Raw genomic sequence first — 21,332 nt, 5'->3', positions numbered from 1 at the left:
TTCACCTTTTGCCATGAGGCACAAGTGAGTAGTGGATGATGGAGATGGTGGTGTTGAAGGTGAAGACCCAATAACAAGAGTGGAAACCTTCTCATGATCACTATCTTCACCGGAAGAGCCACTTGAAAATTCAATGTTGGTGAGCCAATCACCAATAATATATGATTTGCCATTCTTCTTCTTGTGGTGCTATTTCTTCTTGCCATCCTTCTTCTTGTATGGCTTGTTCTTCTTCTTCTCATGCTCATCATCATCACTAGATTCATCTTTCTTGCCCTTGCCATTCTTCTTGTATTTGTCATTCTTTGGAGGCTTCGAGCATTGATAAGCAAGGTGGCCAAGCTTGCCACAATTGAAGAAATCCATCTCAGAGATGGGGCTCTCTCTTGCTACTTATGAAGAACTTCTTCTTCTTGCCATCAAACTTGACACTGTTCTTGTTGAGCTTTTCATCATCTTGGTGGCTTTTCTCACCATGAGAGCAAGACTCACATTATCAATCTCATCATCACTTGAGCTATCATGGGAGACCTTTCTTTGCATCTCCTCCTTGACTTGCTTTTAATGTCAAGTCTTTCTTCTTGGTTGATGAGCTTTCTTTGGGGGTGATGTGCATGTACATCTAATGGGCATTGATATTTCCCAAGATTAGAGTTGGCATTGCGGTGGAAAGATCACCTTGATGAAGAACCCTCATGATGTGCCCATACTTGTCAATGGGAAGGACACATAGAATCTTCCTCACAACATCGAAGGGTTGCATTTAAGTGAGTCCAATCCCATTGGGTTCCTCTACAAGAACTTTCAAGTGTTAGTACATTTCATTTGCACTCTCATTTGATTTCATTTCAAAAGAAGTAAGCTTCTTCATCACAAGGTGGTAGCGTTCCTCACGCTCACTCTTGGTTCCCTCATGGAGCGCACAAATGTCTAACCATAGTGCATGGGCATCCTTGTGGTTTTGCACCTAGTTAAAAACATCCTTATAGAGGCCTCTAAAGATGACATTCCTAGTTTTTTGCATTCCATTTCTCATAGTGCTCCTCATCACCAACAAGGTTAGCGGTATCCTTAGGTTTTGGGAACCCTTGGGTCATGGCTTTGTAGACACCAACATCTATGGCCTCTAGGTATTTTCAAATAGGAAAATCATCACCCTCGAACATGGGAGGGTGTCCATCCCCGTTAGACATCTTGCTCTAGGCGGTTAAGCCTAATTAAGGAGCAACATGGTTCCGATACCAATTGAAAAGATCAAGATACCCAAGAGGAGTGTGAATTGGGCTAATTCTAAAAATAAATGCCGTAGTTAGAACCTATTATCCCATTTTCACCCTATTGACGGTCCTTAAGTATCAAATTTAATTATCAAATAAATAAAGAAAAGGATCCAAATGAAATCAACATCTAGACTTAGGGTTTTATCTGACAGAATTCCACGAGTTTTGGTGTTTGTCTATTTCTGCAGGGGGTTATCAGGAAATACGGAAGAAAGGCCCACACGTCGGGATTACATAGAGATATTAACATGCCACGCAATTATCTTACATCTAGAAGACTCCAGAAGCCACGAGACCGAAGCGGAGGCAAAACGAGGCCAGAGGCAGGGCGCCCGCCCACTTCCCCTAGGCGCCCGCCCCCTCCCTGAGTCCAATCAGGACTCTGCTTCGTGGGAGATCTCCACCGACCTAAAGGATGAATCTAAACCATACAATCTAAGTCGGTTTGATCCAACGGCCCATATTCACTTGAAGGGACTATAAAACCAGACCCCCTGGCCCCTGGAGGAGAGAGCCTCTCAACCCTAATTCATTATTCCTCAAGGAAGAAGAAGCCCCTAATCAAGATTAGAGCCACCACATAAATTAGACATCTAGATTAGCATAATTGGTTTCCGAATCTGTCAAGAGGATTCTTGGTAATTCTCTAATTGTGCTTCTAATTGTTCTTCTAATTATCTTTGTTCTTCAATATTATGAATATGACTTTGTTCTACTTCAACATATTGCTTATGACTTTGCTCTACTTGCTTATATTCAAGATTATATTGTTCTTAGTTTATCATAGTTATGTACTTGGCTTAGTTAGATTGGATCTATATACATGCTTAGGATCGTATAGCGTTTATCCATCGGATCCATGGGTAAATGATAGATATTGTGTAGGCGTGGTGCTTATACCGTATTTATCTGCGATTGTACCCAATATGCCAGATCGTGGGGTGGTTCGTGATAGTGACAGCTTCATTGATTCTTATATAGTCCCCCTCTCATGTATTGGGCTGGCAGAGCAATATTATTACAGGGGAGTGATTGCTATGTTTCTCATTTACCTTGCTAATATCACTATGCATGGGCGTAGTCTTGTCTCGCAATGATTGCTAAGTATGCTTGCACTAATTATGATAATGCTAGACTATATAGTTGAGAATAACTTAGGAAATATTCTTGTAGTTCGTTCTAATTCCATGCTAATGACTTTCTAGAGTATCTAATTGAGGTGCTTATCATATTTATTATGTGTCTAGTTATGATCAGATTAATTATCTTTGTCACTATTCATTATTTCATATATCTTTTATGTGACACTTATCCCTGTATGAAGAGTTAGATAAATGTTCTCAATTACATATGCAATGATAGATACTCAATCTCATATTCTATTCTGTAATCAATATTGATGATTGTTAATCCCTTCCTAGTGGTAAAAATATAAATAACGATACCTGGAATACTTCCCGGTTAAAATGCTACATCGGTATTAATCTGTGCGCTTGCAGATCCCATTCATTATTTATTTAGAAGAGCAATTGCATATTTCGATACCGCGTCTCTCATGTCATGCTGGGGATGACAACTTGGCTTAAGTGGTATGAGGGATAGGTTTGGCATTTTTGGCACCGTTACTAGATTTAGAGAACGTAGTCTACTTTTGGTAATGATGTTAAGAATACCCAACAAGCATTTTTGGCGCCCTTGCCGGGGAAGGTTGATTACTAATCAAGAATGGAATAAAAGATTTTGAGTTATCATTCGCATCACTAATATGATTGAGCTTATCTATTCTCTCATACAGTTTTACCCCGATATTTTTCTATTTTATCTTATGCAGGGGAATGTATGAATAGAAGACATCTTCCAGGAAATTTTGTTGACAATCCTGAAGCATTATTCAAGAAGACAAGAGCCAAGCTCAAGAAGAGATCATCAACACTTCAGCAAGAAGCTTCATCCAATCAAGGAAATCACCAGAACTTGTTTTCAGAGTTCGAAGCCATGGCGAACAAATCAATCCGCGAGTTCTCAGCTCCCACTACGGATAACATCCGCACTGGACCTGCTGCAGAGATCGACGGCAACTTTGAGCTCGAGCCTGGACTTATCAACATGGTGCAATCCAACCAGTTCTGTGGGAAGGCACATGAAGATGCTAGTGCTCATCTACAACACTTCCTGGAGATTTGCAATACATTTACCATATCAGGAGTTTCCAAAGATGCTATACTACTTCGCCTCTTCCCATTCTCAATGTTAGGGAGAGCGAAGCAGTGGTTCTATGCTACAAAGGAGAAGAATACTACGTGGGCAAACTGCACAACAAACTTCCTGGCTAAGTTCTTTCCCATGGGCAAGACCAATGCTCTCCGTCGGAAGATTACAAGTTTTCAGCAACAAAATGATGAATCTGTTCCAGAAGCATGGGAGCGATTTCAAGACTACATCCTAGAATGTCCCCATCATGGAATGGACAGTTGGCTACTAATGCAGACGTTTTATCATGGGCTCGGCAACAGTGCCCGAGAAACCATGGATGCTGCAGCTGGAGGAGCATTCTTATCACTCACCATACCACAAGCCACAGCTCTTGTGGAGAAGATGGCATCCAATCAAGGCTGGAATGAAGAGAGGACAAAGACACGCAAGAGAGGTGGAGGTATGCATCAGCTCAAGGAGATAGACATGCTGTCTGCAAAGCTAGACCTGCTCATGAAGAAGCTCGATGATAGAGCTGGAGATAAGAAAGAAGTTATGCACATCTACGACTCTCACATGACTTGTGAGGAGTGTGGAGATACTGGACACTCAAGCAATCACTGCCCTAAGATGCTTGAGGATGTGAACTACATCAACAATAACAACAACTACTACTACAACCGTCCTCAACAAAATCAAGGTTGGAATCAATAGAGGCCTAACTACTCAGGTAATTATCAAGGTAATAATTCTTACAACAACAATAATAATAATTTTCCACCCCTGAGGGAGTTAGTGTCTAATCAAGGAAAGCTAATGGATAACTTATCTAAGAAATTGGCATCTAGTGATAAAATGCTAGAAAATATAAATAATAGAATGGATAATTTCTCTACTGCCATCAAGAATCAAATTAGCTTTAATAAAATGATTGAATCTCAGTTAAATCAAATAGTTGCTGCTGTTCCTACTACTAACCCCGGTATACCATCACAACCGGAAGGATTAGAATCTGCAAATCTTGTAGACATGTTTGATGCAGGTAATTGGAGTAACCCCGTCACTGAATTCACTACTGACCTTCTGCCGGTCAAGAGAGGTGATCCAGGACGCCCCGTCATCCCGATCTCCATCGGCATGGTGGACGTCCCAGAAGCACTCTGCGACTTTGGCTCCAGTGTCAACATTATGCCCAGGGTACTCTATGAAAAAATCTTTACATATCCGTTATTAGAAACAACCATGTGTTTGCAGTTTGCAGATCAGACGATAACTTTTCCAAAGGAATACTGAAGAACCTTTGTGTCCGAGTTGGTACCTTGTACGCCCCAGCAGACTTCGTAGTGGTAGAGACCGGAAATGATGAGAGAGCACCCATCATCTTAGGGAGGCCATTCTTGAACACCACGGGAGCTATCATCTACGCTAGCGCTGCCAAGATCAGTTTCTACATCAAAGGGAAGAAGGAGACGTTTTTCTTCAAGAACAAGACTACACAAATCCCAGATCAATCCAGACGTGAATCAAGGAAGAGGACCAACAGGAGGAACAGGAACAAGCAAGTGTGGACCGAATCAGCTAAGATGGTCACTATAGTTCATGGAGGCCAAGATCATCAACTTAAGTCACCATTTTTGACCAAGAAGGACGACCTAGGAATGCTAAGCATCTACTGCTCCATAAATGGATACAGCTTCTACAAGACGTTTTGCGACACCGGATCGGGCGTCAACATAATGGCCGCAGTCACCTATCGGCTCGTGTTCGGAACCATGCCTCTAAAACCAACATACATTCAGCTCCAGATGGCAGATCAGACATTTCGAGAGGTTAAAGGAACAATAACTGATGTCCCAGTCAAGATAGACGATCATTTTGTCTACATAGACTTTCAGGTTATTGACATGGGAGAAGATGAGTATGATCCACCCATCATCCTTGGAAGATTGTTCCTCAGCACCGTTAAAGCAATCATCAAAATTGGAACCGGAGAAGTCCATATGCACTTCCCCTCACAGAAGGTACGCCGTTATTTTACTGACCCTAACTATATCGTTGAAGAATCTAAGCAGGTAAGGAAACGACGCAACCGCAACCAGAGGAGGCAGATCATCAAGGACGGATGGGCAGACTATGAAGGAGAAGTGGTAAGGTCAGAAGACGTAGAGTTTAAACAGAATTATCCAGAGGAGACCGTAGCACCGAGTCAGGTATGGAAAGAGAAGATAACTATACATGAAGAGGAGGCGCCGCCGAAAGTACCGACTCCGCCACCCAACGAAGAGGTAAACTTGGTATTTGTCCTTTCCCTTTCAATTATTTTACTTAGTTAATCATATTCATACTATCTTAAAAATAAAATAAAAATGTGAAAAACAGTAAGCCCCATGTGAATATACGAGTGACATAAAACCCATAAGTACATTCACTGTGGTGGCATAAAAATAAAATAAATATTTCTTTTCTGCTTTATAAAACGAAAATATAAAAACAGGGAGTAATATTTACTATGGAGTCTCAACATGATAAAGGCTAGATATTTATGCTAACACTTAATCAGTTCCACAAGCTTTATTGTCTATTTGAGCTCCACAGAATTTAAGAATCAAGAAGACTAGCAGACGGAGGACATTCTACTCGCTGTCAGAATGCTGTTGACTTTCAAATACACTTCTGCCACCTGCTAGCTACATCAAAAGAAATTACGTCAAAATTCAGCTTGGGACAGAGCAACCCCATTTATCCCGATATGTATTTCTATCTATCTATTTTTATACTTATATTATATTAGAATATTAAAATACATAAACTATGAAAAAAAACCAAATAAAGATTTTGTGCTTATATCTTTTGCTTAGTGTGTTTAATAAATAAATAAAGTGGCTATGCTAATCTGTATCTAAATAAAACTCAAGCATGGATAGGATGAATAGTTGCTCTGCCTAATTTGCACATTTTAAGTTCTCTCTCAAGTTTAGATATAACTGTTATAATTTAAAGCTTGCTATAGACCTAAACTTGTGGGATGAAAACTTGATCTAAAGTCTAAGTTGTTAACGGATACAATATGGGAAGGTTGAGCTGCTGTTTATCTGTTCCTAGAGATGCTAGAATTCTGGAGAATTTTATCTTTGAAAATCTTTAAAATGTTGCATGATGAGTTCCTGTATAATGAGAGTTTAAATTCCTACCACAGCCATATATACATGCTTGCTAGACTTTGAGCCACACATTTACTATTTACTGCTTATGAGCATTGAGTGTGGTCAAGCTGTGTAGACCCTTAGGAGCTTGTCATGTGGTTAAATCAAGATTTCACTTGCACGTTCACTCATATATGCTACTTCTACTCCGGAAGTACCATCCACATATATCCATCCATTTCTATCTCCAGAATCACCCAAAAATATTCTACTCCTAATCCGGGAGAGAATAGCCAAAAATATTTCTATTTTCCCTTGTGAAATAAATGCTCAAGTTATCTTGTTACTACCACTTGCTATATTATCTCAAGAGATGAGTGCTCTAAAAAAATATATACGAGGAAATAAAAAGGAGTGAGTGCTCGGAACCTCGAAAGAAAAGAAAAAGTGAGACGAGAGGTAAAAATGGACAAGTGTCCGACAGTAGAATTAGGGGTACAAGATACCCACTTGAGAGAAAAGAAAAGATAGAGCATCTCATTCTCCTCATAAAGTTTCAAAAAGCAAGGAAGGTATGTATCCCCTCAAAAGAGCAAAAGTAGAATTAGACTTTCACCATTGTTATCACCATCATCACCATACACCATTCATTCGCCACACATGCACATCTTGATTAAACTTATTGACTTGTTTCTTTGGATCCATGGTTTGACTATGCAATAAATGTCTTGTGAGTATGTATATTTTATCTCCCACCTATGAGCTCCAGATATTAAAGCCTTATTAGAGTAGGGTGAGAGAGAACACAATGTCACTATACTTTATACCATAAATACCACATATCTTGAGAGAAGGCATATACCATCACTGCCTTGGTAAGTATCCAGAAATACCACAAAAGAGAGATATGAGAGAGTCATACAAGGAATCTCTGAGTTTTATTTGAAAATCTGCAAAAACTCCAGAGCTATAGCTGATCAAGAATAAGAGACATGGCACTTGACTAGACTGTTCTATCTTTTAACTACTCAAGACAGAAGTGACGGTTACAAGTCCTATGGTAAAAGGTAAAGTAAGTAAGTTTTAAGTCTTGACAGTTTACTCTAACTCAGAGATAAGATCTTATTTAAAAAGCATGTGTACCGTCATTTTTAAAGATATTGCAACAACTTATGATCCATAGCTGAGTCTATCCTTGCTCAGGGACGAGCAAGAGGTAAGCTTGGGGGAGTTTGTTGACGGTCCTTAAGTATCAAATTTAATTATCAAATAAATAAAGAAAAGGATCCAAATGAAATCAACATCTAGACTAAGGGTTTTATCTGATAGAATTCCACGAGTTTTGGTGTTTGTCTATTTCTGCAGGGGGTTATCAGGAAATACGGAAGAAAGGCCCACACGTCGGGATTACATAGAGATATTAACGTGTCGCGCAATTATCTTACATCTAGAAGACTCCAGAAGCCACGAGACCGAAGCGGAGGCGAAACGAGGCCAGAGGCAGGGCGCCCGCCCTGTTCCCCTGGGCGCCCGCCCCCTCCCTGAGTCCAATCAGGACTCTGCTTCGTGGGAGATCTCCACCGACCTAAAGGATGAATCTAAACCATACAATCTAAGTCGGTTTGATCCAACGGCCCATATTCACTTGAAGAGACTATAAAACCAGACCCCCTGGCCCCTGGAGGAGAGAGCCTCTCAACCCTAATTCATTATTCCTCAAGGAAGAAGAAGCCCCTGATCAAGATTAGAGCCACCACATCAATTAGACATCTAGATTAGCATAGCTACATAGGATTAGAACTAGAAGGAGTCAATCTTCGATTGGTTTCTGGATCTGTCAAGAGGATTCTTGGTAATTCTCTAATTGTGCTTCTAATTGTTCTTCTAATTATCTTTGTTCTTCAATATTATGAATATGACTTTGTTCTACTTCAATATATTGCTTATGACTTTGCTCTACTTGCTTATATTCAAGATTTTGTTCTTAGTTTATCATAGTTATGTACTTGGCTTAGTTAGATTGGATCTATATACATGCTTAGGATCGTATAGCGTTTATCCATCGGATTCATGGGTAAATGATAGATATTGTGTAGGCGTGGTGCTTATACCGTATTTATCTGCGATTGTACCCAATATGCCAGATCGTGGGGTGGTTCGTGATAGTGACAGCTTCATTGATTCTTATATAGTCCCCCTCTCGTGTATTGGGCTGGCAGAGCAATATTATTACAGGGGAGTGATTGCTATGTTTCTCATTTACCTTGCTAATATCACTATGCATGGGCGTAGTCTTGTCTCGCAATGATTGCTAAGTATGCTTGCACTAATTATGATAATGCTAAACTATATAGTTGAGAATAACTTAGGAAATATTCTTGTAGTTCGTTCTAATTCCATGCTAATGACTTTCTAGAGTATCTAATTGAGGTGCTTATCATATTTATTATTTGGCTAGTTATGATCAGATTAATTATCTTTGTCACTATTCATTATTTCATATATCTTTTATGTGACACTTATCCCTGTATGAAGAGTTAGATAAATGTTCTCAATTACATATGCAATCATAGATACTCAATCTCATATTCTATTCTGTAATCAATATTGATGATTGTTAATCCCTTCCCAGTGGTAAAAATATAAATAACGATATCTGGAATACTTCTCGGTTAAAATGCTACATCGGTATTAATCTGTGCGCTTGCAGATCCCATTCATTATTTATTTAGAAGAGCAATTGCATATTTCGATACCGTGTCTCTCATGTCATGCTGGGGATGACAACTTGGCTTAAGTGGTATGAGGGATAGGTTTGGCATTTTTGGCACCGTTACTAGATTTAGAGAACTTAGTCTACTTTTGGTAATGATGTTAAGAATACCCAACACACCCCTCGGTGCCAAAAGTGTGTTTCCTAGCAATTCTACCGGGATAAAAGTTTTGCACCCTAGGTTCCAATCCTATTCTAGCATGGCAATTCTAGGAACGTAAAGACAAGAATTGAAATGCTAGAAGTAAATGGCCAAATTAAAGAGGAAAGGAACGTCGTGATGTTTTCCAAGGTATTGGAGAGTCACCACTCCCCACTAGTCCTCGTTGGAGCACTCGTGCAAGGGTGTAGCTCCACCTTGATCCACACAAGGATCAAGTATTCTCTACGGGCTAATTCTTTGTCACTCTAATGCGGTGAATCGCCCAAAACAACTCACAAGATGAGTTGGGTCATCCACAAGCTTTGTCGGATGATCACCAAGCTCTCAATCACCACCAAGTCGTCTAGGTGATGGCAATCACCAAGAGTAACAAGCACAAACTCTCACTTGACCACAACAAGCCTAATAAGAAAGGTGGATGCACACTTGCTAATCTCTATGTACTAACGAGGTCCTTAATCTTGGATTATCAAATCACAAAACCTCACTAGACTCTTGCACTCCCTTGCTCTCAAATGGTTGCTTTAACTGAACAAATGGGCAAGAGAGCTGTAATCGATGAGTAGGAGTTGTATTTATAGAGCCAACACTTAAATCCATATGTTACCCATCAAAATAGCAAATTTTGAGAGCACCGGATGCATTCAGTCAGTAGCCAACGGCTACTATACATCAAACTGTCAGAGTGCTCTTTATGTTGCACCGACGCAAGACTTCATTCGGTCCAGAGCCACCGAATGCTTCCGGTCGCTCAAGTCTATTTTAGAACTCTCTAAGTAGCGACCGGATGCTGCAACCTGCGTTCGGTCCTACTGTCGATCAGATTCTGCTACTTTAGTCAACAATAGGGTTTGCTACAATGCAAGTATCGGTGCATCCGGTGCACACCACTGTGTAGCGTCCGATCGAACCAGGTGACCCTTGTACTGACCGGATGCACCACTTCAACATCCGGTGACTACACTACCAGCATCTAGTCAATAGAAAACACTACATTCACTTCCAATTTGAAATCCTTTGAATGACTCTAACTCCAAACAATCTTGAGGACAATTTGCAGCTACCTAGTGCTAAGTTTGATAAGTGTGCACCACACCTAAACCATTAGACTCACGTAGGTCAAGCTACCCTTTGCACCCCCCCCCCTTAATAGTACAACCAAAGGAAAAAAAACAAAGTCCTAACGACTAATCCGAACGTCACCCAACACCTTCGATGCTCGGAACTAACCGTCCTTAACCTTTTGGTCCATCCTTTGAAAACCAAAACGATTTCCATCGACATGGGGCATGAAAACAATATTGTTCAAGACTTCCATTATCGCAACCTAACATTCTAGTGTATTTGCAAAACACATGATAGTCATAGTAATGAATATTTGTCATCAATCATCGAAACCCATTCTAGGGTCCTAGATGCTTCCACATTCTTTGGTGCCTGCGAGGGTTAGGCACCAGATAAATCTAGTGACCTACAAATCACTCCAAACAACTCTCAATCTGTTGTCGCAAGTGTGGTAATTTTAAATGTGTTCCATTGAACACCATCACCTTCAAGCACATTGAGTTAGCATTTTTCAAATGTTTTTCAAAACATTATAACTTGCTTCTCACCATGGCACTAGGTTTAATGCACATGCATTGTTAGTCCTCACGTAGTGGCATTAGACAATTGTAATTATTTTAGAGCTCCCTTCTTTATAGTATGACTACCTATTCTAAACTAGATCGTTTCCTCTATTGCACCTTGGCCAGCAAAAGCAAAGCCTGTCAATATACCTTCGCCTTCGGGCTTGCCTTCCTGTTTCCACCTCTTCTCCAAGGTTGAGCACTTGCTGGCCATGATCATGGTCTCTGGCATCTCCTACCTTGCTCAAACCCATCATGTGGACCTAACTTAATCATATTTATTGAGAGCATTAGTCCAGTAGTTATCACTTAATTACTAAAACCAAATTAAGACTCAAAAGACATGGACTAACTACGAGGGAGCGAACCATGATGCAGATGTCAAAACACACACATATTTTTAAATTCAAAAGATTAGCATGCCCCCCTCCGTTTTAAATATTAAAGTATTCGACCTTGTTTTATATATCTTTTACTATATATTAGACATAATGTATCTAGATACATAACAAAAAACTATATAAATAAAAAAGCCGAAGACTTACAATTTAGAAAGGACGAAGTACTTATTATTTGTAAGTTATACAATTGGAGACTTTTTTTTCTTTTTGGAAAAAAGAATTAGGTGGTTTTGTACAGCTCTTGGAGATGAGATGCTCCAGCTAAAGCTCGTCCTCAACTAGGCTAATTGTCACCTTTGTATAGTTTGTTGTTAGTTGCCTTCTTGCTAATATATAGTGATGGTCTCAATAAATATGACAATTAGCTTTCTTTTCACAATATGCATCGACAGCTATTCCATTCCACAATATGCATCCATCTCCAAGATGAGAATTAGCCTTCTCGCTAATATACAGACGCAGCGAGAAGGCATCGACGGCTATTCCACAATATGCATCCATCCACAGAAAATAAGGAAACGACACTGCGGTATATTTATCCATAAACAGGACGATCCAGAGCACCGTACAACCCAGTCCATTTGTATGGTTTGGATAGAGCATCCTGAATCTGAACATTTTATTCATGGGACCTGACTCCACACATAATCACACAGCACATGAAGTGGGGAATGGTTCAAGCAGATCCGAGGAAACGGCCCATCCAAGAAGAGAAGCGAGACCAGGCCAGGTCGACGGCTTCCTGGTTCTCATCAGTCAGACCCATCCCCTTCTTCCTCTTGAGGGCCTCAGGCGAAGTGTTCATGAAGGCATGTGAACATCCAGGGTATATGTGAACTTCATATGGTATCCCAGAAGATTTGAGCTTCTCCTCCAGGGACTTGGCTGCCTGAAACATCATATAAGATAGTAATGTTAGATTCAAAGAATCCAATATACACATCATATGTTCTTCCTGTATTTTATGTTTGTTTGAGTAGTTATCAAGTAGAGAGACAATTTGGGAGCACCAGATATAAAATTAACATGCAGATATCATACACATACACAACCATGTTTCCACTTATTGCTATTACTAACGGAATAATTATTTATTTGCCACCCTTAAGTGTGCCAACCCTGTTTGTGTCAATGACATGTGGGACCATATGAGTCACTGACATGTGGGCCAGGAATGGCAAATCTGCAAGAACCCACCCATAACGATGGCATGTCGTGGCATAATGAGAAATATTAGTTATCCACCAAATGCTAGGCACATAACATTATAAAAGATTGCCATGAAGGCTAGAACACTGACTACACTCTTCCCCATGCCTTGTTCACATGAAGAGTGAGATCTGGGCAATCCCAGTTTTCATGTAAACTTTCAGGCCTAATTATGAATTTGCCCTCTTGGAAATGTCTCCTAAAGAGATGCTGATGGTAATGACTACAGATGATGAAGTATTATATATAAAAGATGCTCATGGAGGCAGTGCAATCCCAAGGTTCATCAACATTTGCCACATGAAGCATAGAAAAAAATTTACTTTTTAAATCAAAAGGAACTTGGATATGGAAAACAGTTGAGCTAAATAGAGACAACAATAAGAGCTAAATAGCAGCATCAATCAGTGAAAAGTATGCATTGTGAAAAACAAAAATACAAAACAGAAAGGGAAATCATGTATATTTGGCGAATGTCGTAGCAACAGAGATAAGTGACTTGTCAGGTATGGCCTTACAGTGACATCTGAAAAACCAACAAAACTGTCATGCTCCCCGAAATGAGCCTGTATAGGAGCCTTAGCCTTGGAAGGATCAGCAAGCTCAGAAGATGGTGTCCCATAGAAAGCAACAACAGCATCAACCAATGGAACTAAAACTCCACTTGCAATTGATAAAGCACCTCCCATGCAATAGCCAGTCACACCAACCTATTAACAAAAAGATGGAAAAGAAGGTTATCAACTTCTGATTAGTGTATATGTATGATGCTGTGCATCTTAATCACTATAAAATAATACTGTCATACACCTAACGAAGGCAGGCAGCCCATCTAGCCCAGCAACTAGGAGCGGCGGTGGCGCCACCTAGGGCAGCAGCAGTGCCGCCCAGGGGGAGGGCGCCCACGGCAAGGGCAGCATTCCGTCACTCCACTATCCATATCCGGAGGATCCTCAATAGGAATAGGATTAGCTAAGATAGGAAGGAGTCCATATCTATAAGGACTTCCCTCATAAGATTACCTAGGATGCAAGTCTACCCAGGACTATAAGTAGAGGGGCTATGTAATCATTGCAATTAAGAAAGAACAGCCCCAAGCTTATCTCCCCTTCCCCTCTCCCTCTCCTGCACCGACTCTCTCTCTCTCTCCCTCCTGCCCTAGCGCTGCCGCCCTCTCTCTCTGCCACCACTCACAGCCCCCTCCCCAACCGTATCCGCCACCTAGAGCCCCCTCCCCTAACCGGGCTATTACACTGGTATCTGGAGACCAGACGATCCATGGACTCCACCAACGCCATCATGCAGCAGCTGATTGAGAACCTCGCCACTGATCTCCGCAAGAACTTCGAGGAGATGCATCGCCAACTCGTCAACCTTGACAAAGGCCTGCATGATATCAAGTGTGCACGCATCCATGGTGACGCCGCCATCACCAGCATCCAGGCCAGATTGGACCAGGAAGCTGCCATCGACGACCTCGTCACGGAAACCAAGCAAGTCATGATCGCCACCGGCAAGTCATACCTCAAGCGCAAGATGGACGGCCCCAGTCCTCTAGCGCACCAGAGATCATCCTGGCAGTCTCCGACAGCATCAGCATCACCTCCGTCACCACAGCCACCGATATCACCGCTGTTCCCACCTCTGAAGGAACCTTCGGTCATCCATGCGACTATCACCCGTGCCCTAGACGCTCGCCAACAGGAGCCGGCACCACGAACTCCAGCAGCCATGACCCCACCATCAACTCTGCACCAACTCCTGGACGTCCAGCAAGCGTTGGATATCACGAAGCAGGAACCTACACTGGCAACACCACTGACAGCAACCTTGTCACTACCTCGGCATCGACTACTGAGTGACGACACGCCCAGCTGTCTCCCAGTCAGCCCAGCGGTCACCAAACAGATCCAGGTGCCACCACCACAGCAGCAGCCGGCTACTTGGCCACCGGCACAGAGGGCGCAGGCACCGAGCACACCGCTAACTCACGACTCCACCAACAATACCAGCACCACCACAACAACACCTACCGATCAAGACGCACCTCTCAACCCCCACATATGATGGCTCCACAAATCCGATACCACGGCTTTCGCACATGCAACAACTCTCCAGGCTGTACCATTTACCGAAGACACAACAAACCTGGTACGCGGCACACCAATGGTACGTGCACGCAACAAAGGATACACCCATGACCGAATGGACGTACTTCACCGACAACATCATCCGCAACTTCAGCCCTGACCGCAACACCACTAGCGACCTCGCACCACCCCATCATACCAGCTCCGTGAACGACTACATCAACAACTTCATTGCCTACGCTCGATGCATCAACATCACCAGTATACAACACCAAGTCAGACACTTTGTCTCCAGCCTTCAGGTTGAACTCCAAGTGGCAGTCGTACACCACCACCCGTGCAATGGATACAGCCATCGACCTCGCTCATACAATGGAGACCCCAGTGCCTGCCTCCACTGATGCAAGGCGATCCACTCCCACCATTGGCATCGACTACGACACCACCAAAAGCTCCAACTCTAGCTTGGACAAGGAACCGCCGACCTCGCATCCCATCGGTGGACACCCCAGCACTTCCCCCACCAGCCGGCAACAACTTCAGAGCAGCCACCAGCATCGAGACAGACCAAGAGATCCTCGCCCAGCTCCGTGTCGCCACCACAGAAGAGCGCAAACTCCAGATCATCTCCGTCACCATTGAAGTCCAAGCGGCAGCACCAGCTTGGTCCCTCCAACATGGCAGCGTCCGCTACAACGAATGATACTACATCCCAGTGATTTCACCCCTGCTCCAGGACATGCTCGAGTCGCTAGGAATGTCATCTCCGCATCTCCTAGCCATCGGCCTCCACACAGCAACATCTACGCCAGCAACACAAGCTTTCCCCTCCAGCATCCTGCTACTCTGAGAATGGACATAGCACATACTACCATCAGTGACAATCGTCTTCTTCGACAGCAACAGCCAACAGTTCCTCTCCATCAAGGACATCTACATCAGCAGACAGCACGCCGATGGCCACAATCTAGTCTCCCCGGCCAACTACGACACGGGCGACCTCCTCTTCGGCACACTCCAGCACGTCTGGATGGCCAAGCCAGTAAACTGTAGGATTAACATGATGTTAATCAAGTGAAATACACCCCCTTTTATTCAAATCTACAAGACCTTGAATAAGAGCACCATATCATTCCTGTAAAGATAAGAAACACCCAAGGGAGCTGTATAATTGTAAACCCAATCTATTCTTTTCAACAAGAAGATTGGAGACTTTTGGAGTTTAATATCATCCGGGGCCAATCATGGGTGCTTTCACAAGAAAGGACCCTAGTATGGTGCTAGTGATAGATTCACAACAGTTAGTTAATTAAAACGATTTCCATGTAAGAATATATATCATACGACAGCAAATACAGATAGCAAATGACCAAGCAGACAAAATAAAGAAGCTCCTACCTTGGGTGATCCATTTGACTTCAGCCATTTAACTGAAGCCTGAATATCCTTGACTGCACCCTGCCAGTCGAGACCCTCCATCAGATGCTGTGCCTCAGCAACATCCAGAGCAACTTTTCCACGGTATAAACTGATAAGGGGAAAAACATGCCAAGAGACGAAGTTCTCGGCCAAGTCACTATATTATAAGCAAGTGTTGACATCTTAAGAAGCATTCATTTTGTATGCTCAAGTGATAAACAGGTGGCAACACAAGACATGATCATACTCTGGAATGAGTGCTCTGTATCCTCCACCAAGTTGGGAAATGTGGATCGCATGGTTCTTTATCTCATAGTCAACTCCCCACCATTCTTGCAAAACCACAATTCCAGGAGCATTTTCTTTGCCAACAACATAGGCATCAAAAGTCTACAGGTAAGACGTTACATTTGAATATGAGATAAACTGATCAAAGCAATAGAACTTGGAAGAAACTGTACATGTAGCGTCTCAGGGAAACTTGTACATAGTATAGAACTTGTTGGAAACAGTTCGGGATTTCTGATACAAAATCTTCTTCTATATTTTAGGAGCGAGGTTCTACAAACTATTGGAGGAAGCCATCAAATATGCTCCCAACATTATTTAGCCACTTCTAAAACTCACTGGTTTACCAACTAACTTTTTAGGAAGTATGGAGACGTTATTAGATCCTCCATATAATACAGTAAATAACATAATTGGATTCAACTAGTTTCCTGGCAACGTAGTAATTCCCTTTCGGGTATTCTGTCGACACCAAAACCACATGTGTTGCCCTTTTATCTTTTGCAAAGGAAAAAAGAAAGAACATGTTCCTTCGATAGACAAAAGAAAAGGAAAAGAGAAAGCAGAGGAACCAAGAAAAGAAGCCAAAGTTGTAGAGGAAGAAGACAGGGAAGAATGATAAAAGAAGCCATGCAAGCCAAAAAAAAACGATTATGTACCAAAATCATGAAATCGATCGACCATGCATAAGACAGCCCACCAATAAACAATCAATTCATATCATTTTTACAAAGAAAAGAAGTATCATTTGAGCTTCCTAAACGAAATCGAACGTGAGTGGGAGAATCCTCAATGCCTCATGCCTGGCAGTCGACGCCAAATGCAAGTTGGAGTCGAATGAAGAGTTTTTGGATTAAATGGAGGAAGAGCACCATAAACCCCGGAAGAGCCCTTTCAGTCGAATAGGCTGTGTGCGCGAAGAGACGGAGGGGAAAGGATGGACGGGCGTGAAAGAAAAGGGCAACGTACGGTGTCCTCGCGCTGGATCTGGATCTTCTGGAACGGGGCTACCGAGGAGTCGGTGGCCATGGCGGCGCGGGGGTGCTGGAGGCGGACGAGAGGGAAGCACGAGCGCAACGGGTTGGTGGTGCTGAAGAGGAAGGCGGAGGAGGCGCGGCGGAGCAGATGCGCTGTGGCCATCCCTTTCCCTCCCGACTCCTGACTACTGACCTTGCTCCCGCAGGCCCGCACCGCACTGCACCTAGCTGCGTAATTTTCCCCTTTTTCCATTTTTGATCGAGATATCTATTCCCCCTAACTCTATAGTGTTAAAATAATTTAAATTTAACCAGTTATATATAAAAATAATAATATCTCTCTACTATAATTAAAAACTTCTCTAAGCTAATTTCTTTCTTCAAGATCAACGACTCACAGCCTACCTACGGATGTAACGGCTGAGATTAAAAGTTTGATAAGGCTTCCCACTCTCCCTCACCCACGACCACGCTCGTGCAACCCTCATGATCGCGACGCCCGATGCCGCGGGTTCGAGTACAGCATCCACCGAAAAAAATTCTTCCCACCGTGTGGCGCACGTGACTCTCTCTCTCCCCCGACGGCTCCTCTCTCCCACCCCGAGTCCCGAGCCCTCCCCTTCCCATGGACGAACCTCAAGGCAGGGTACCGCCACTGCCCGCTAGCCCGGCAGTCCACGGTCGACTTCTGTCCCCCACGAGCAACTCCAACTCCTGTCACCTCCCTTCCCATGTGCGCCTCTCCATGGTCGACTTCTCCGGTTGATCATACAAAAATAGTTCAGTTAGAACGGTAAGTCTAGCCATTATTATCATTGATAATGTACATTTATTGCACTTGAATATTACCCTTGGATGTAAGTTTAGATTGATTTCTAATGAATTTCTAGAGACACACTTGAGACCCCCACCACAACCCTGAGACATACTTGAATACTACTCCGGGTCGTTCCACATCATGGAGCACATTGGCGACGTCGCTTACCGCCTATAGCTTCCAGAGGGGCGTGCATTCACGACTCATGTCCGGGGGCTCAGGCCCTTCTGAGGGACTCCACCAGCTACCAGCCCCGGCGCTCCCACCCCTACACTAAGGTCGCCGTTTATAGCAGCGAGCGCGCCCAGCTTCGCCGTGGCCATTGGCACGTGCACGTCCAGTGGTAGGCCCTACCTGAAGCCGAGGCCACTTGGGAGCCTCTTGAAGATCTTCGTCCTGAATTTCTTTCTAGCTCGAGGACGAGCTGTTCGTTAAGGGGAAGAGTGATGTTATGGTGGGCAAAGTTTACAAATGCCACGCCAAGTCCAGTGGCTAGGAGTGTCCGCAACACGAACATGTCAGGGTGCGGTCACCACGCGCTGAGGCGCATAGGGAGTTTGTTGAAGCTCAGTTGCTATATATCATGATAATTAGGAGTTTGTTTTATTTAATTGGAGTGATAGCCCTTAGATTGAGGAGAAGTTTGTTAGCAGTTTGCTATAAGTGTGAAATAATATCGATTAATAAAATCAGCCGGAGGTTGAGTTATCTCTCTTTCTCTTTGGCGAACCTGCTATTTTAGAAATTTAATTTTAGTAAACAAATCCAATTGGAACGCACCTCCATGTCCCTTTGAAACTACGTTGAATTCATGTTTAAAGAATAAAACCAATTATTTCAAAACAACTATTTTAGAATTTTAATTTTAGTAAACAAATCCATGATAAAATTCAGAAAATTCTCAAGAACAGATATCACCATATTCAAATTATGCCACTCTTTCTCACATTTATGTAAGTAAATTATCGCTTACCTCAGCTAAGCAATTGATGATGAAACGATCCATTAGCACTTAGCTTCAGTTATTCTGAGAAATTATCAAGAAAACAAAAAGTTAGATCCCAAAATGACTTGGACAAAAGAAAGTACAATTATTTTCAGTGCATATATATGTATTCTATTCACTGGTACTAAAAAATATGTAAAGTTACTCTCATCTATATATCTCTAGATTTAATATGTATATGACCGGACGAAATATATATAGACAAAGTATATGATCATACTAGACCATCTAGAGTGATATGTACGTTAAGTATGCATGCATACATAGAGTATATGGTTATACTTATTGTATATAATATAGTAGTGGCATTTTAGTAATATATTTAAAATATATTTTTTTTGAAAAATTTTCGCGTGGTAAGATCTAGAGTATCTTAATATGAGTATATAAACATACTCAAACCGATAAACAAGTATGAATACATACACAATATAGTTTATTGAAGATGAGAGTAACTACACGTACGTGCAGAAAGGAATTTATATATAATCCTACAGCTGGCTACAAAATAACATATTTTGTAGCCACTTTGAGTTACGATAATAACTATGTTAATTTATAATATTATAGTAACTTCTTACTAAGTGATTTGGTATAATGTTTACACTAAATATCCCCATGTGTTATAGTAACCAACCTATAATATGTATACATATTATCGTAAATTCGTATATAAAATTATCGTAAATGGAAGTGGCTATAGAATAACTTATTTTGTAGCTAGCTACTAAATATACTGTTCCTATAACTACACGTACGTGTAGAAAGGAATTTCCATATATATATATAATCAACAAATTGATTATCAACACATGAACAATCATCACGAGAAGGAAGGAAAACCTCGAAGCATGAAATAATAATCAACAAATAAACCCACCCAACCATGCCTCAGAGTCTCAAACAACTAAGGTTGCAATGACCTACCTAGTGTTCCCAGAGAAATTAAATTAAAAGGCATGCAGGGGTGATGCAGAATGCGGAATTTACCTGGTTGGCTAAGAGGAGGATGTCGGGCAATAAAATGATCCACCATTCTCTGCTTGCTTGAATCGGAGACGACATCTCCCAGCCCAGGCCCGAGCCTGATCGGATCAACATGTAGGCCTTGAAGAGACGGGCAGCCTAACAAGGGCCGCCAAGGCTGGTTGCGGAGGTGTCAGTCTCCAAGCCTAGACGACCCTAAGGCTGGTTGCGGAGGCATCGTGGGACCAGGTGCGAATCACAGGCCGTGATTGTGTGAGTACAGACAACACGCGGCGAACGACTACATGGCAATGGGCAGCCTAACAAGGGCTGCCATGTGGCGGCAGTGAGCGACACCGTCAGGAACTGGTTGGCACACTTCCTGCAAAAGCAACCACACGATCGTGCTCTAGTTTTAAAACTACATTCCTTCATGGAACAAGCCAATCAGGCTCCTAGCCGAAATCAACACATGAACAATCATTAGGAGAAGTAAGGAAAGATCTCGAAGCATGAAATAATAATCAACAAATAAACCCACCTCAACCATGCCTCAGAGTCTCATACAACGAACGTTGCGCCCACGTGGCCCTCGTGATCGCGATGCCTCCGACGCCGCACGATTCAATCCTGCTAACACTAAAAAAATGAAACATCATCACCTCCTCTATCCTCTCCTTGTTCCACGACCCTTCTTGTAGTGTGGTTAGGGTTCCACGCTGCCACCTCGCCGGATCTTCCTAACGGTGTCGCTCGCTGCTGTTGTGAATGACGGCAGATAAACGATGAGGAAAACAAGATCAAAACACAGCGGAGACACAAGATTTAACGTGGAAAACCGCTCCAATGCGAAGGGGAAAAACCACAGGCGTCAGGCAGCAAACACTCCTCACTATTATCAAGAGTTGGGTTACAACGTCATGCGGCGGCTTACAAGATCATATCTTCGGTGGAACTCTAATTTGGGTATATGTACCAT

The 21,332-nt window shown here is 42.4% G+C and overlaps 1 protein-coding gene across 1 annotated transcript; it reads right to left on the bottom strand.

Annotated features, from left to right (window-relative positions):
• LOC8074965 (protein usf) lies at positions 12,082 to 17,825 on the bottom strand. The gene is made up of 5 exons (XM_002455688.2): positions 17,557 to 17,825; positions 16,547 to 16,689; positions 16,279 to 16,408; positions 13,309 to 13,500; positions 12,082 to 12,470 (listed from the first exon to the last, which is right to left on the bottom strand). The coding sequence occupies exons 1-5, from the start codon at positions 17,815 to 17,817 to the stop codon at positions 12,258 to 12,260; spliced, it is 939 nt and encodes a 312-aa protein (XP_002455733.1). The 5' UTR covers positions 17,818 to 17,825; the 3' UTR covers positions 12,082 to 12,257.

The sequence above is a fragment of the Sorghum bicolor genome, chromosome 3 (assembly GCF_000003195.3).
Source record: "Sorghum bicolor cultivar BTx623 chromosome 3, Sorghum_bicolor_NCBIv3, whole genome shotgun sequence".
Classification (NCBI taxonomy): Eukaryota; Viridiplantae; Streptophyta; class Magnoliopsida; order Poales; family Poaceae; genus Sorghum; species Sorghum bicolor.
This window is presented reverse-complemented; position numbering and strand designations above follow the sequence as displayed.